The sequence below is a fragment of the Aulostomus chinensis genome, chromosome 8 (genome assembly GCF_037954235.1).
Source record: "Aulostomus chinensis isolate RoL2024-O1b breed Wild chromosome 8, RoL_Achi_v1.0, whole genome shotgun sequence".
NCBI lineage: Eukaryota > Metazoa > Chordata > Actinopteri > Syngnathiformes > Aulostomidae > Aulostomus > Aulostomus chinensis.
In genome coordinates, this window is record NC_141327.1 from 6,300,053 (window position 1) to 6,316,736 (window position 16,684).

Consider the following 16,684-nt stretch of genomic DNA (forward strand, 5'->3'; position numbering starts at 1 on the left):
TAGGGTTGTTGAAAATATCAATACCCAGATATTATTCAGTGTTAAAAATTAGTATTTGGATACGATAATCATTTGCAAAATATCGATACCAGTGGTGCTGTCTTTGCCTGCCGTTGACACACAGCTTCACTCAGCACTGCCGCACACACAGACTACCTCTCTGCTTCTCCCCTTTCTAGAAGCTCAGTGTGTGTAGGACAGACCTGGTTAAACATGGCGTGTGCTGTTTATGGACCTTCGTGACCAATTTCGGTCAAAAATGTCAAAAGCAAAAGCGCAGTATGGAAGTATTTTGCACATGAGGCAAACAGTCAGGGGGGAGACAGATATCAACAGGCCTGTTTGCAAGCACTGCTACAAGGCAGTGGTGACAAAGTCAAGTCAAGTAGCTCTAGCAACTTGACAAAACACCTGAAAGACAGACACCCCACTCTTTACACAGAATTGCGGGAGGTCAATAAAGCTCCCGTTTCAACAGCATTGAAGTATTAAGCATTATTATGATCAGTGCTCTCAAGTTTGTGTTCTCTGTGGGTGTGAGATGTGAGAATGGGGGCGTTAGGTCATTGATGTGTTGTATTGTTGTGTTGTAAGCTATTCATTGACGACTACTTTTCCTAGCATCAGCAAGGACATGCTATATAGCAACACACACTTCATCATGACCGAACGTGATATTTAAGGGTGAGAAACATATAATCATGCATGTGAAGTGGCTGAAATATGTGTCACATGGCGAATGTGTGAGATTTTAGAGCGCTGAAGTATGATAAATGCTGACAGGTGCACACCTTAACATCAGCTGCTTAATTAACCAATGTGTTGTAATCGATGTTATGTGTATGTTATTTATTGTTTGTACATTTTTATACCTATTATTATTTTGTCATTTTTCCCCCTGCGGTATCGAAAATGGTATCGAGTTTTTTCCTCGGTATCGGTATCGAATATTGAAATTCTAGTATTGTATAGACAACCCTATTATGTATTAGGGTTAGAGTTAAAGTGTGTATCATGATAAGTTATCACAATGATATTCATGAAAATAATGGTAATTTTATATAAATACCCTATGCTGCATTTCTATTTTGGTTTAATTTCACTTCTGATCTCTCTGTCTTGATTAGTTGCACTCTGAGCAGTTCATTGATAGCACTGTGTACTGATTGGTTAGTTGAAGTTCTGATAAGGAAATTGGTACTTGATGTATGTGTAATTGGTTGGTAATTTGTTCTCTTGTTGTGAATTAAACTAATTTATCATTTTATGAAATGTGTACTGTCTATGGTAGATCATAGAGGATATGGATTGGCGGACATTGTCAGATATTGGCTCACCACAGACTTATATATTTATTCAGATGTGCGCTGATTTGAAAACTTCTATTTAAATACCATGATGCAACAAGATGCTTGGATAAATTAGAAATGATGGCCGATATATGAAAAGCCACCATGGCACAATGAACACTCCAGATTCATTACTCATTTTTAGTAGCGCTGTGTGTGACCAGCTGGGGCACTCGGTTGAACCACCTCTTAACCTTGTCCATGTGCTTTCAAAGTAGCGCCGCACCAGAAGGTTTATTTTTGGTTTGTTTTCAATTCAAAGCAAAGTATGGAATGCTAAGCATATGACCAGGTGAAGAAGGTATGATTATTCTGGGTGATGCGCTTAAGAGTTGTAAATGGACAGTTTTGCTATTTGCTCCTTGCTAAATAAATGTGACTTGCACTTTCTTCACTCTGGTGTTACAAAGAAGTGACAGAGGGGTGAAAAAAAATGTCAAGACCCCTATTTGTGAGTTCTTGAAAGGCAAAATACACTTTTAGGGGGGCAGAATTGTTTTGTTACATAGAAACATTACAGAGAGCCTGAGTATGATTTGTGTAACTGACTACTTTAAGTATGGTCCCGCTAACTTGCATATTTCAGTAATTCCCTTTGTGGAACATGAGTATGGTTTATAGAGTTGTTCGTCAGGAAAGATGAACCCTGGAAGTCCTGAGAGACCCTCTCATGATCCATGCATCACTGTCAATGGGATTTGCCTGGAGTAGTGACAGCTTTGTCGATGAGACATAACTGGTCGGTAGTCATTGCTTCTATAATTTAGTTTATAATTGTACCTCTCAGCCTAGATCAGGTTTGGTTCACAGCACACCGTGGTGATGTACTTTGCGAATATGTGAACCACCTCTGTGTTACAGAAGACACCAGGTTGACCTGAAAGTTACCTCTCTCACCATCTAATCTTGCTTTGAAGTAAAAACCCAGAATGTGATAGCTGAGAAAGACAGTAGAAACAGGAGTGCTGGGAAAGGTCGTGGTTTATGTTTGACCGTAGCTACAGACATCAGTGGGTTGAGGTTACGATGAGCACAGCGCACACCTGTGTTTTCTCTTTGGTGTCTCTGTCGCTTCTTCCTTCCCTTCTGCATGATTCTCTATTTGAACATCTCTGAGAAATGCTATGAGGAGAGAAGCCCCAGAATTATGACATTAAATTTCCTGCTTTGGTATGAGGGAAGCACTGCGTCCGGTCATTTCAGACTTGTTGACTGGATTGAAAATGGTGTGAAGGGGGAGGTGGAGACAGGCCTACTAAAGCACAGGACTGGGGACTGAATTAGAAATCTGTGGAGACTAATAAAAAGAGCAAGGAGGAGAAACTGGGAAAAGTGAGGAGAAATGGAAAGAGTGTGTTAAAGAGAGTGGGGAAGATCAGCATGTACAGACTGAACACCACAGGCTCAAAAACCTTTAAGCAGCACTGTTTTTTGAAGTTCGGTCATCACTCCTTCCTTCCACTATCATTGTTATTTATATTACGTTGTGGAACGTTCATATTTTTATTCCGACACACAATTCTGACTCAGGGTTTATTCCTTTTACAGAGGAGTTGCCTGTAGGAAAGCGTGGTGCTGCACGTGGAAATGAGCCACACACCCCTAGTAGCAGAAGTGTGTTAGTTCAGCCATGGATTCTCTTGTGTTGCAGTGGAACATACACTTACGTCACCATTTGTGTATTGCCCATCTTGACAAACTCTTTTCTTTTCCTCTCTGTCTGCCTTCGTAAAACAAAAGCCAAATTGTAGCTGTGTGTGTGTGTGTGTGTGTGTGTGTGTGTGTGTGTGTGTGTGTGTCTGAGGCCCTTCACCAAGCCAGGCACTGCTTGGCTCCTGACTTTCTGGAGCTCCTTTCTTTAAGCCTCCAAGTCAAAGTTCATTGACCTAATGAGTGGTCATGGATGAGAGAGCTGAGCTTCAGTTATCATCTAAACAAGTGTATACAGTTTGGATAGAGCACCAATTAAGCAGCTTTTAATTCAGCCTAACTGACAAAAACCTGTGTACATCCTTCTCCAGGTAAGAGTTGAGATCTAGGTTCCACGATGACACAACTCAGTTTTCTCTTTTATAGTGGAGGGTGCTTCCCTTGTGGAAATTCTCTTGTCTTGTGTGTTTTGCCAAGAAAACGGCACTAATGAAGTCATTCTCAAAGCTGGTTCAGGAAAGTCGCCTAGAGTAGGAACGTCTGCTGGTTTCATTAAACATAATTTCATCTCTTTTTTTTCTATTTTCTTACCTTGACACTGATTATTTTCCAACATGTAACCAGCTTACTTTGCATCTTTCCTGGTTTGTTTCTTAACACAATAAGCATGCAGTAATGGCATGAAAAATATGTTGGTTATTTGACTGTGTTCAAGCGTAGGCTGAAGATGGTGGTTGAAAACCTCTTGGCTAAAATGATTTGACTGAAGAGATGAGACAAACAGCAGACCCTAATGACCCCTGCTTTTGTGTAGTAGCATCTGTCTCTTAAGTACAATTATAGTGCTCTATGATACCTACAATATTATGCTATAAGCCTGTTCCATCTCATCACATTCAGTTTATTATGACAGTTAAAAGTTGAAAAAAAATCTCACAATTTCCTAGACCTCAAACTGTCGTGTTCGAATTACCTCTTATGTCTATCAGACAGTTCAGTACCCCTTAACTTTTAATTTTCTGTCATAAATGACCAAAAAAAATTTAAGGAATTCTGATGTTTAAGAATCTGGAACCAGAAAAAGTTTTACTTTTTTGTTTAAAAAAGGAAAAGAAAATCAACAACCAAAATAAGAGCTTATTTTTTCTTTTCATCGACTTATTAGTTATGCAGCTTAAACTCAACTTTTATGGGTGACATGTTGAGAAAGAAAGGCGCTTAAATTTCATGACCCCTCTTGTACACTTAAAATAGTATTTTAGTGTCCTCAATCTTTCATGTGAGGGAGAATTTTTTCAAGCTTTGCATCATTCTGTTGGTATATTATATTATAACAGGGACAAACTCTGGTAAGATGATTGTTTGCTAGTTCAGTTTAACAGAACGCTTCTGTTTTCGTTTTTCATGGTGGCATATCGATAATCAAAAGTTTGTTTTTTAATGTAGTTTTTGTTGCGTGTGTGTATGTAGTATTTGTTGTCTGGTCAAGTACATTTGTCAAGAAATAGATTAACTTTTTTTTTTTTTGGTTTGGAACAACATGATAGTTTTTTATTAACATGATCAAACTTCCTTCTCTTTTCTTGCTCTCTCCAGAATTGTTCGTGATTATCTGAGTGGAGCTCCATTCTCTTCCTACCAGGAGTCAATGTACTTCTCTCGCTTCCTGCAGTGGAAGTGGTTGGAGAGGTAGGTAGTCACCACAGACTACATACCATACCCTTTACATCTGGGAATTTACACATGTGGATTTTTCACTGATTAGGCTCCCCTTGTTGGCTTGCAAACTGTGGCACTTCAAACTGAGATGAGCTCTGTCTAAAAACTGAAACATGATGGTGGGCTTTGGGGCAATAGCAAACATACGTTGTGATTTTAAAATGCAAAAAGGTATTAAAAAATAGCAGAATAAAAGCATCACATGCACACAGTGATTTTTTTTTTAATGAGAAGTTTCCATTACAATTCAATTTCTCAGCTGTACGGAACTCAAATACAGGAAAACAGACTAATTGTAACATGACAAATTAAAATAATGCTTCATTTCAGCCCAAATTTGAAAAATATTAGTAATGAGGGGTCTTTCTTATTTGAAAAAGTATTTCTACCCCACAAAATGGCATAAACAGTAGTTTACAATATTTAAAAAAAATATTGCACTATTGTCAATTATCAAGACTATTATTGATTATTTCTTTATATCTGTGGGCTGATCTGAGCTTTTGATCGTTGATTTGGTGCAGGTGGTTGATCATTGATATAAGTGAGTGCAAAAAGGCTGGTAACTTAAGCAGGGTAGAAACAGCAGTCACCAGGGGAAATTAATGATATATTACAGTATTTGTGAAAAAAGACATCCGATCAGTTATTTTATGTCTCTATGTCTTTTGTGTCGGCCTCATTCCTCTTTCTGTCCCTGCAGGCAACCGGTAACCAAAAATACCTTCAGACATTATAGAGTACTAGGAAAAGGTGGATTTGGTGAGGTGAGTGTCACTTAAGTTGTAGTAACTTTTACTGCTTTTTATAAGTTGCTGCTTATATGAAGTTATTCATGAGTATTCAACAGTATGCTCCGTTGCATGTAAAGCTTAGAATAGGGATGTTAATGATTGAAGCTGCTATGGTGTGTTAACACAGCACTATTTATGACTTCATGTTTGCTTGGAGAAATGACATATTCACTTCCATGAGTTGTACTTTTTAAAGCAAATATTTGGTATGTGATCATGTTTCCCTGCCTTTTTTGCTTTTTCCAGGTTTGTGCCTGCCAAGTACGTGCCACCGGTAAGATGTACGCCTGTAAAAAGCTGGAAAAGAAACGAGTGAAGAAAAGAAAAGGTGAAGCAATGGCACTAAACGAAAAACGAATTTTAGAAAAAGTTAACAGTAGTTTTGTAGTAAGTACTACCTTTTTCTTATTCAACCTTTCAACCAAATTGTTCTTGCTTTGTGTGTGCACATGTGAGAGCATTGTTTGTCACTGCAAATGAAATTGAATGGCGTGTTTGCGAAGGCTGTCAATCAGCTGTTGAAGACAGTTCTATGCGCCACTGACTCCTGATTGGATTGGAGGAATATATAGAAGTGTCACTCCATCAATCCAAGCAAAAACCTTGGCTTAGTTTTGCCAATAATCCTGCCATTTGGCAAACACGCCACTGATCATTTTATTTGAAGCAGACTTGAATCATCTTTGAATGTTTTAAAAGTTTTGGATTGAAATAATTGTTGGTTTATGCACATGTATATGCAGAGGGCATGTCCAAGCGTCCGTAAGAGCAGCAGAACGGAAATGCTAGACGAGCAATATACAGTTATTTCTGAGAAGGCTCCAAGTAGAGCATCGGCTTGTAGAAGAAAGTAGTTCAGTGTCCTGACTCTGAGCATGTGTGCCAATAAATAAATAGATAAATAAAGAATTACCCTGCCACATACCACCATGCCTCAAGCTCTTAATAGCAGCACTGCTCCTGGCTGATTTTCCGACGGAGGATTTCTGTGAACTCGTCCTGAGTAAGCGGTGGTTTTTGGCAGGCACTTTGAGCTTGAGCGCCTTTGAGCGAGTCACCTAGCCTAGCCTTTCATTTCCTCCATGCAGCACTGAAATATAGACCTGACAGTACATTAACATGTAACCTGATACATTTGTAAGAACAGTTGAAGACCTCAAAGGGAGTCATTAGTCTGAAATTAAATTTAGGAAAGATGTGCTAAGAATGTCAGTAAAATTCTGTTTAATTCTGTTGTGGCGGCACTTGAAATCCTCTTGAAGTAGGCAGGATTGACTTCACTTAATGCCATTTTCTCAAATACAATAAAAGCTTGGCATTTGGCAGTTGTCAAATTTGAAAATGTCAACCATCCTTATCTTTCACTGCTTATACCTGTGATGCAATGTGCTTGTTCCTGGTGTACTGTGCTCTGTTTTTTTGTTCTTTCTACTCTTGGCATTCCTTGTATGCAAAAAATGGAAATGTTTCAGTTTTAATCCAGCCCAGCCACGCTTGTTGACATCAGGACTCAGTTGGAAAACTAGTCATGTGCACTTCTCTTTCCATTTTGTCCAACTGTATGCACTAAACATCTCAGGTGCACAGCCAGAGAGAGAAAATGTAGCTTTTTGCTCATATTAAATAAAGGATGGTTCCAAAGACAAGAAAAAGATGGTAAGTGCTTAGTTAATTCTCTCGCAACAAGGGAGGGAGTATCCAGAAGAACATGTTAATTTCCATCCAGTGTGTATTTGTATGTAGTTTGAGTTCACATGAAACACTGTGTGGCTGTTAACTGTACAGAAGTGTGTTATTGATGTGTTTTATAGTAACTTGGACTGTTTTCTATCTGAAGCTAATGGTTGTTTGAGTTGTACGATGTGATGGATTAGTTGCTCTATGATGCAGCGTGAGCTATGTTGCACGTCCTTGTTTTGAGTGAGTCATGGTAAAAGCACGCACACATGTGCGCGCACACACGCACACACAGATAGACAAAAGCTGGAGTGGGCTTGTTACAAAACCTTAGACTCGTAGCTCTTGTCACCTGGGATTTGCACGATTCTCTGTGTGTGTTCGTTCTCTGTGCTGCAGGCAGAACTGATGACTCTTCATGTGCCTCTTTATCTATGAGAGCAGCTCTGTTGCCTAGCAACACTGACCAAACAGCGGTAGCAAGGAGAAGAGTCAAGTGCTCTCTCAAACTCCTCATTTCTCTCGCTTGCTATTCTTCTTTACCTTTTTTCATCAGTGTGTACTATTAGTCGATATGTACTGCTAGCTTGTGTTTTCATAGTTGTACTGGGCTAGACAACACACCTTAACAGGTGAAACTGAGGAAGGAGCAATGGGAATTTAATGACAATTTAATTTTTTCTACATAATAGTATACCAATATAATGAATTTATAAACAAAGGGGAAAAAAAAAACACTTGCTCTCTGAGACAAGTCGGGTTTGCTGTCTCGATACAAATATTTATACAAGAATTTTCCATCTGTTTGATTTTTATTGGACCATAAAAATCACTTAAACTGTTTAATATCTTATATGAACGGCTGACAAAAGTGAGCAGGGCCAGCTGTCACTACCCATCATGTTCATTAATGAAGGTGGAATAGTTTGTGAAAATTATGATTCCACAATTAAAATACTCAAATTTGACGTTTGATTTGTAGCTTTCATATTTGATGAGATTTTTGTGTTTTCAATTTTTAAGTTCAGTACCAAACTCTGTACTCCCAAGAGTACTGTCTGAGTACTGTAATACTGATGTTAAATCATTCAATACCATATGTAAGTACTGTGAGAGTCACATACATATGAGAAAGAGATAGCGAGACCATGCAGCATGTTCAAGCCTAACACAGTCACAGAACAGCAACATTATGCCACATTTTATAATCAGTATTAGAAATATTAGGCATTTCTTAATCTGAATGTTCTTTAGAAGTTGTTCACTCTTGGGTTAATGTTATTCTATTGTCATCATGCAAGTGTGATAAAATTGTCTTTGTCTTTACACCACTAGAGGGAGCTTGTGCACCCACAGTTTGGAAATCCCTGAGCTAATTTTTTTTGGATCCAATTAATTTAATTTGTTTTGTAAAAAATTAGTAGATCTCCACATTTCAGATGTTTCCATCCTTCAATCAACCAGTGAGCCTACTTTCTCTTTACTTTACACTGTCACTTGGCATAATGTACAGTAGCTGAACCAAACTCGCTCTTACAACCATGTTGCTACATAAAAAAACACACATATACACTTCCCTTGATACTTATCTGTAATGCTTGAATAATAGAAAATGTTATTTGTCAAATTAAAATGTCTGCTGCCTAACACTGATAGTTGTGACAGAATTATCATTGACTGCAACCACAAGCTACGTCAATGTATCAGTATAATTTTAGCTGAAGTAGTAGCGGTTATTACAGGGAAAGTAAAGTGCAAAATAATATTTTTTGGTACTGTTGAAATGTGAATGTTACTCAACTTTTTCTTTTATTAAACAATTATAAAAGTAATGGGATGGCAGGAGACGAAGCTTGTATGGCGGTCATGTTTTTCTAAAACTAAGAGACTAATGATGTAGCATCAGTGTTAGGGTTAATACGTTTAGTCATGAATTATTTTTAGGCAGCAACAGAATAATATTTTATGTAATATGACATTTCTATGACCACATGTCCAGTGCCAGGGTTAACAGACTTCTTGTTATTTGTTATAGCTTTAATTTGCAATCGAATAGCCGATTGACATACAGTTAAAAGTTCCTGGACTCTTATTGCTGCAGTGTTTTCATATCTATCCTGCTTAGAAGCTTAATAATCAAGCCTGGAAATTCAGTGATTTTTAGGAGTCTTTGCAAAAAAACTCCTCAATGATTTTGAAGGTCTTTAGTCAGTTTTAACCCATGTTTGCCCCAGTTTACCACTCTCATCATTGCTGATACTGCCATACTGTTTTATGTGACACTGCTAATCAATCGGTGCTATTACAGGAACTAGCCTTAGTTGTCGTCAAGGGTAACAGAGGGTTTTGTTTTTACTAATTTGATTGTTTTCAAAACCCAAAATACTTTTATGATCCCTTAAATATGACCAAAACAATTTTATGTGCAAGTACATGAAAGTACAACATATGTGAATGTATATACACACAGAAAAAGAAAGAATTCAAAAAATATTATACTGATTGCCCATTTAAGATGACACAGGTGGGGTGAATAGGGTCATCATGATTCAAATCTTGTGTTGTTGGAATATTGGAGTCATTTGTGTTTAAAGAGGGTGTATGTGTGTGTTTGTTTGCGTGTGTGTTTGTTTTCGTGCGTGCGTGCGTGCGTGCGTGCGTGTGTGTGTGGCTCACTTGAGATCACAGAAGAATTTTCCCAGCCCTTCTTGTGGTTGATCTCTGACTACATAGGGTGCAGCAGATGGGATTCCTCCCGATGGCAGGCATGACTTACTGCTTGTATAGCAACCAACACACACATACACTGTACCCTGCATGTCACTGACCCCCAAGGGGAGAGGAAGAGGGGTTGGAAGGAGGGGGGAGATGGTGGGAATGAAAAAGGAAGAGAGAGATGGATGGGGCTTTGAGAGGGAAAGAACATGGAGTTCATAAGAAGCTCCTGGTTTTACATCTCTGGTTCTTTGTATACATTCCTGTTATGTGATCTCGGCGAATGGATGTTTTTGTAACAGATGAGATAAACCAAATGAAACTATCATGCTCCTCTCGCCACCATGTGTCTTACCACTGCTCTTCCCTCCTTCTACTCCCCCCATTTCCCCTTTCCACCTTCCTTATGTTCCAACTCCTTCCTCCTTCACTGCTCCCCTTCCTTCCTTGTCACCACTTTCCCAATGTGCCTCTCATTCCAGGTTAGTTTAGCATATGCCTATGAGACCAAGGATGCTCTGTGCCTGGTGTTGACCATAATGAATGGTGGTGACTTAAAATTCCACATCTACAACATGGGCAACTCAGGCTTCGATGAGCAGAGGGCCATCTTTTATGCTGCTGAGATCTGCTGTGGCCTTGAGGACCTGCACCGTGAAAGGATAGTCTACAGGTTAGGTCACATGGCACTCAAAGTGTGGATTGGAAGTTGAGTTAAAAGTTGGATGAAAAAAGAGCTTCTGTTACATGTTTGGATATATTTAGTCAAGAATATTTTCAGTTTGTCTCTGGGGACAAATGTTTTGAGGTTTACTCTACCATTATGTAATCTTGCTATTGTACAAGAGAATATAGTAAAAGTTCTGGCATGTAAAGGGGACCCTCCTGCAGCAACTACCTAGCCTGTGAAAACCATTATACAATATCCCCAGTGAGCTTTCTAAAGCCTGGGAACACTGATGATGTCAAAGTGATGTCATTAAGCCATGGACATGACGTGTGAGATGGACAGCATGTGTTGCAAAGTAGGGTGTGTTTGTGAGCTCAAGACATCTATTTGTGAGTACTTGAAAAGCAAAATACACTTTTTGGGGAAGTATTGCTCAAGCTTTCCAGATTGATCACAGGCTTAACCACTCACAGCACCAAGCAGAACACATAATACTGTGGACTATCTAGGTGAATTTATGTTCTAAATAGATAAACTAGGTGGTATACTGTATACCACTAAGTGGTAGCACAAATAGTTGTTCTTATTCTTCATTTGGAAATCAATGAAACCCTTTTCATGTGCTGCTAAATTGACACAGTCACCATTTAAATTAAAAAGACCAAATTGGCAATTCTAATAAATAAACGAGACTTCAGAAATAAGTGCATCCTCAACCAGATGTTTAACTGTTTTCTCAGTAAGGAATGTGTTTGGTAAGGACAATTTGTGGTTATGTAAGATTAAAATAAGTGCAAATAAAAAGGACCTGGTGCATGAGGTGTGTTTGGATTAATGGTGGAAGGTTTTCACTGAAGTGTACTGCACCTATCACTCTCAGCAGAGCCTCAGTGTAGTACCAATATAAATATCGATATTCTTAAGACACATGCACAGACGTTCACATTGTTCAATAAACATTTGTTATTGAACTCTGTATTTTGATTGTATTTTACATGATTTATTTTCCTCACTGTTCATAGTTTCACAGACCTTTTGGGTAGAATATTACATTTGAAAATGGCAAAATAATGATCAGCACAGCTAAAACTATGTCAGCTATGCATATTTATAAAAAAACAGCTTGAAAAGAGTTGAATTAGGTTTTGGGAGGGATTTCTGAGAAGAACTTGGGGCTGAAATCCTCCAGGAGGTGGTTGTATTGATACACTGTTAATAACAGTAGTTTAACCGAGTACAATACAACGCACGATATCAGATAAATTGAATACAAATTTGATAAGCCATCTATTAATTCACATGAAAGATTGTAGAGGCAAGCCTCAAGAACTGAAAATACAACAAATAAAAGATTGTAAAATGTCAACATTTAACAAATGATTCAGATATTTATCCAGGATTTTATTGTCATATGCTCAGTAGATTATGATATGACACCATAATTTGTCTCTGATTTTTTTTTTTTTTTTTAGGGATTTAAAGCCTGAAAATATTCTTCTGGATGATCGTGGTATGTTCCTTTTTCTTGTCTTCTGGGAAAGCTTTAATGCAGTAGCCACAGTTGTTTAGATGGAGCCAGAAGTGGACAAGACAAATGAAGAGTTAACTAACTCTAGTGTCTCCCATCCTTCACGTCATGCTCTACCCTCAGAGTCATCCTCCCGCATCATCTATTCCTATCATCATGTCATAGCAGCTTTAACTCTTAAGCTACTTTTAACTGGTGTCTGTTGATTCTGGACAAAATCCATAAAAAATGACTACTTATTTTTTATCAGTGCTAAAATGCTGCAATCTTCTGATCTTGTTTAGGACACATCCGAATTTCAGACCTGGGTCTTGCCGTGCAAATCCCTGAAGGAGAGACGATACGAGGGAGAGTGGGGACTGTGGGATACATGGGTATGAATGTCACACTTCACTGTCAGTACTGCCTTTGTTAAGTCAGATTTTAGTCTCTTTTTTTTTTTTTTCTTTTTTCTGTTTTAACTTAAAACATTGCAACTGCACTGCACCCCCTTCTTTATAACTGTAGCAACTCCTACTCGGTTCACCTGAATTCAGAACTGAAACCTCCACCAGATGTCTACTTGCCCTGACCTATCTGTTCTCACTCCTCATCCTGGCCTCTTCAGCTCCTGAGGTGATCCAGAACGAGAGCTACAACTTTAGTCCGGACTGGTGGGGGCTGGGCTGCCTCGTCTTTGAGATGATCCAAGGCCAGTCGCCCTTCCGTAAGCGTAAGGAACGTGTTAAGCGGGAGGAGGTGGACAGACGAGTGCGTGAAGATCAGGAGGAGTACTCTGATAAGTTTTCTGAAGAGGCGAAGGACATTTGCAGACAGGTGAGTATGACAGAGGGATGTGGGTTCGGCACCATATTGATTTGGAGTAGTGAGGACATTGAGGGCATGTGGCAGGCTCCTCAACTGTTGACATGATTTCACACACTGACCTTTATTTTGGCTAATTGATTTATTAAAAAAGCTCTAAATTTATGATGCTTTCTCAAACCCACAAAGAAAGATTCTCATTCAAACTAGGTAAAACACATTCCTTATAATTAATGAATCGCATCAATACCCATTAGTACTGTTCAAGGTGGTAAGCTAAAAAAGCTCTAAAATGTTGTGCCTCATACTTAAGGCCATCAATTTCACAATTGAATCTGTCGCTGCTCAACTAAACTTCTGTCTCCCTATATTCTATCAAATTTAACCAAAATCCATGCTTAATGTATTGAGTTAACTTGCTAACAAAAATTCACAAATGCTGGTGATCAACTTGGCAGAGATAATGTCCTTTTCCCCTAAACTAAACTAATCTTAACCTGTATTGCTTGATTTGTTTTACTTTGGGTCTATGGTAGCAAAATGATATCCAGTTGTCACAAAACAGCATTAGCGTTCATATGGTAGAGTATGTCTGGTGACTTGACAAATGCAAATCAAGGATTTTCTCTGGTCTCCAACCTCCCCTGCAGGAAATATCTGGCTCTCCAACTGCTAATCATTCTGCATTTCACTTATTTCAGCCTCTTTTGCACTACCTATTTGAGTAGGGAATATTGTGGTTCTGTTATGCTTATCTGTATTAAGGAACTTTTACTCTGCTGCACAGTGATCACCCAGACAGCTGTCTATCTGTGAGGACGAGCTTTCCACTAAGAGTAAAGTGTTTTTAAAAGCAGCTCCTGCGGTCTTAGGCTGTGATGACAGGCAGGTGTTTTGTTGAATGTCATGTATAAACGTAGCAAAGTGTTGTACAGTTCCAGGTATTGAGACACCAGCATTATCAGCTCCTCGATGTTTGCTTCTTTCTTATCAGTGATCCATGCAAGTTTTGGGTTTCCCTACTCTTCTGTTTAATTAGCCAACACCAGGCAGCTACCGCCAGATGTTCAGCAAGGTGAACTCCAAGCAGCAGGGCAAAGCCTGCGCGTATTCATAAAAACAGCAACTGCAGTCAAAACTGCCTTCTCGTAAATGAAATGGCTGGAGGTGGGTAGTTACTGTACCATGCAGTGGTGAAAAAAGGCCTTTAGAATATAAGATGTAATGTAGTCAGAATGTTCTGCTGCTAATCCAGCATTGAGTGTAGTGACAGCATCTAGACAGCTCATTCACAACACACACAAAGTTGAGTGGATATGTTGCACTTACGATGCATTATACCAGAATGTTTTGAATGAAACTGACAAGCTGGGAGGGACACTGGCATTTGGATCTGTGTAATAAAAGAAACTTCTTAACCATGGGGTCACTATTACGGTAATGTTCCAGAATAATTCCTCACCATGTTGACTCTCAGTTCTCAGTTGCAGGTGTAGTGAAAAGTGGGTTTATCTGACAGCTTTTTTCTCTCAGTGGGAACTAGGTGGACGAGAGCAGTACAACAATAGACAAAAAAATGAACTCAAACATGCTTCATACAGTTGAGAGGAACTGTTGCAGCTTATCTGTACAAGTGGCCCTATTAAATTCATGATTTCAGGCAACATTTGTGCAAGTGTGGCATCAGCTGTTTTTTGAAATATTTACTTTCACCTCATATGTCCTCCACAAATTCCCTATTCTGTATTCCAAGAGGGAGCCACTGAGCCGCTGTGTGTCTGTGCAGGCAGAAAGGGAACGTTTACTTGTGTGACACTGCCACGGAACATTCTGACCTGAAGTTCAGCAGAATAGAGGACTCCCCGGGGAGAGGAGGAGTGGGGATAGAAAGGAAAAGAAAAGTTTTAGGGTTTTAGGAGGGGGGAGGGGGGCCTGAAATAGACAACTGATTCAAGTTGTCAAGACCAGAAACTGAGTCTGATGTGAACTTTTGAGTAAATGGTAAAACAAGAGAAACTAAGTGAACCTAGAGAGCAATGTGGGGTGAGAGAGCAGCCATCATTTGGTAGACTACCAGTATTTGGGGTCCATTCAGAGGGTTTGCTGGTAGCATAACCACTTAACAGCTCTCATCCCCATCTGTTGTATTGTAGGTGGTGGCGATATTATCCAGGAGCTCCACAACAATGGCGCTCTTGGATTCTGGCATTAACTCCTGAGTGCATGGATTAGTGTTAGCTGTTATTAGATTATGTGGGGTCAGATACACAAAGTCAAGAGGATTATGTCCATGTGTGTTTTGTATACACTGAACTGGAGGAAAGGATCATGAAATTTTAAGAGATCTAACATTGTAAGATTCACTTGTAGAGATGGTGGCACGAAGGTCCAGTGGTCAGCACTGTCGCCTCACAGCAAGAAGGTTCTGGGTTTGAGCCCCGGCTCGAGCACGGGATCTTTCTGTGTGGAGTTTGCATGTTCTCCCTGTGCCTGTGTGGGTTCTCTCTGGGTATTCTTGTTTCCTCCCACAATCCAAAGACATCCAAGAGGGGAGTAGGGACTACGTTAATTGGATACTCTAAACTTATTCATTGTAATTTTAGAATCAGATGTATAGCTGGAACTACTTTTTCTGGATGGGCATAGTGATTAGAGAACCTCAGAACTTAGGTCAGAAAAGTTGAATATTTAGTGACGACTAAAAGATTGACTGCTGCTAATCATGGCCGACACTGGAATTAATGACGATGATGAGGATTATTGCTTGACAAAATAACATTCTGAGTCTGACCTATTTGAACCAGAACACACAGAGGAGGAACTGCAGGTTTTTAAGCTCGATGTGTAAGAGGGATGTATGCTGTATAGCCATTCTACCACCATTCATGATGCTAAGCTAGCAAGCCTTGGTCTCAGATCCTTAATGCAGCACAGTGGAGAGAAGGGTATCTATCTTTGTGTCTTGATCCAGAGAGAATAGATAAATGTATTTCCTAAAAGGCTGGTAAGTCCTCTAACTATTAGAATAATTTATCCTCCTCATTTGCTAACACACCTCTGCCTCTTCCTACTTAACATCAGCTCCTGGCCAAGGACCCCAAGGACCGTTTGGGTTGTCAGGGTCGTGGAGCAATAGAGGTCAAGCAGCACCCCATCTTCAGAAACATCAACTTCAAACGACTGGAGGCCAACATGCTGGACCCTCCATTCAGCCCAGACGTAAGAACAAAATACAGAAACTTGAAGCAAATAACTAGATTCCCAGCTTGCAGCCTGAAATCTCAGCAAGCTGTTCCTCAGCATTCAGGAAATGCTATTGTTGCAAGTAGATGTCCATTATGAGCTTTTTATCATGATAGCTAATCGGGGATAGTGAGAAGTAGGCGTGTTGTTTGAAATGGAATGTTGACAAGGAAATTATCCTTTTTAATAAAAAAAATTAAAACTAAAAATGAAACTAGTTTTACAGTATCCATCAATACAGCTCAAGCGGTGAACAGCAGACCGCTTCTCTCATTCTGTAGGATTTATGGCTGTGGATCTTGAATTTTCAGCTACTATCATGGATTTCTACCTGGAATAACAACGCTGTTTGCAAAGAGATTTATTAAATTTATGCGTCATAAGTAGACAGGGTGAGGAACTGGCTTGAGAGGTTAAAACAAGAAGTGAATGTAGGTAGTGTTATCCATGCTTCTATTTGGGGTTATTAAGATTAGTAGGGCCCTACTGAAGAACAGCAGCAGACTCCTCGGGCATGTGACGGTCTCTGTTATTC

At 39.3% G+C, this 16,684-nt stretch overlaps 1 protein-coding gene across 2 annotated transcripts in view; it reads left to right on the plus strand.

The window, feature by feature from the left end:
- grk4 (G protein-coupled receptor kinase 4) overlaps nucleotides 1–16,684 on the plus strand; it is a 60,119-nt gene that overhangs the window by 37,021 nt on the left and 6,414 nt on the right. For both annotated transcript variants that reach the window (XM_086210626.1, XM_086210625.1), the window contains exons 6-13: nucleotides 4,596–4,688; nucleotides 5,422–5,485; nucleotides 5,759–5,899; nucleotides 10,387–10,577; nucleotides 12,047–12,084; nucleotides 12,387–12,476; nucleotides 12,710–12,918; nucleotides 15,988–16,125. In XM_086210626.1, the coding sequence (XP_086066752.1) occupies nucleotides 4,596–4,688; nucleotides 5,422–5,485; nucleotides 5,759–5,899; nucleotides 10,387–10,577; nucleotides 12,047–12,084; nucleotides 12,387–12,476; nucleotides 12,710–12,918; nucleotides 15,988–16,125 (964 nt within the window). The remainder of the gene's footprint in view (nucleotides 1–4,595; nucleotides 4,689–5,421; nucleotides 5,486–5,758; nucleotides 5,900–10,386; nucleotides 10,578–12,046; nucleotides 12,085–12,386; nucleotides 12,477–12,709; nucleotides 12,919–15,987; nucleotides 16,126–16,684) is intronic.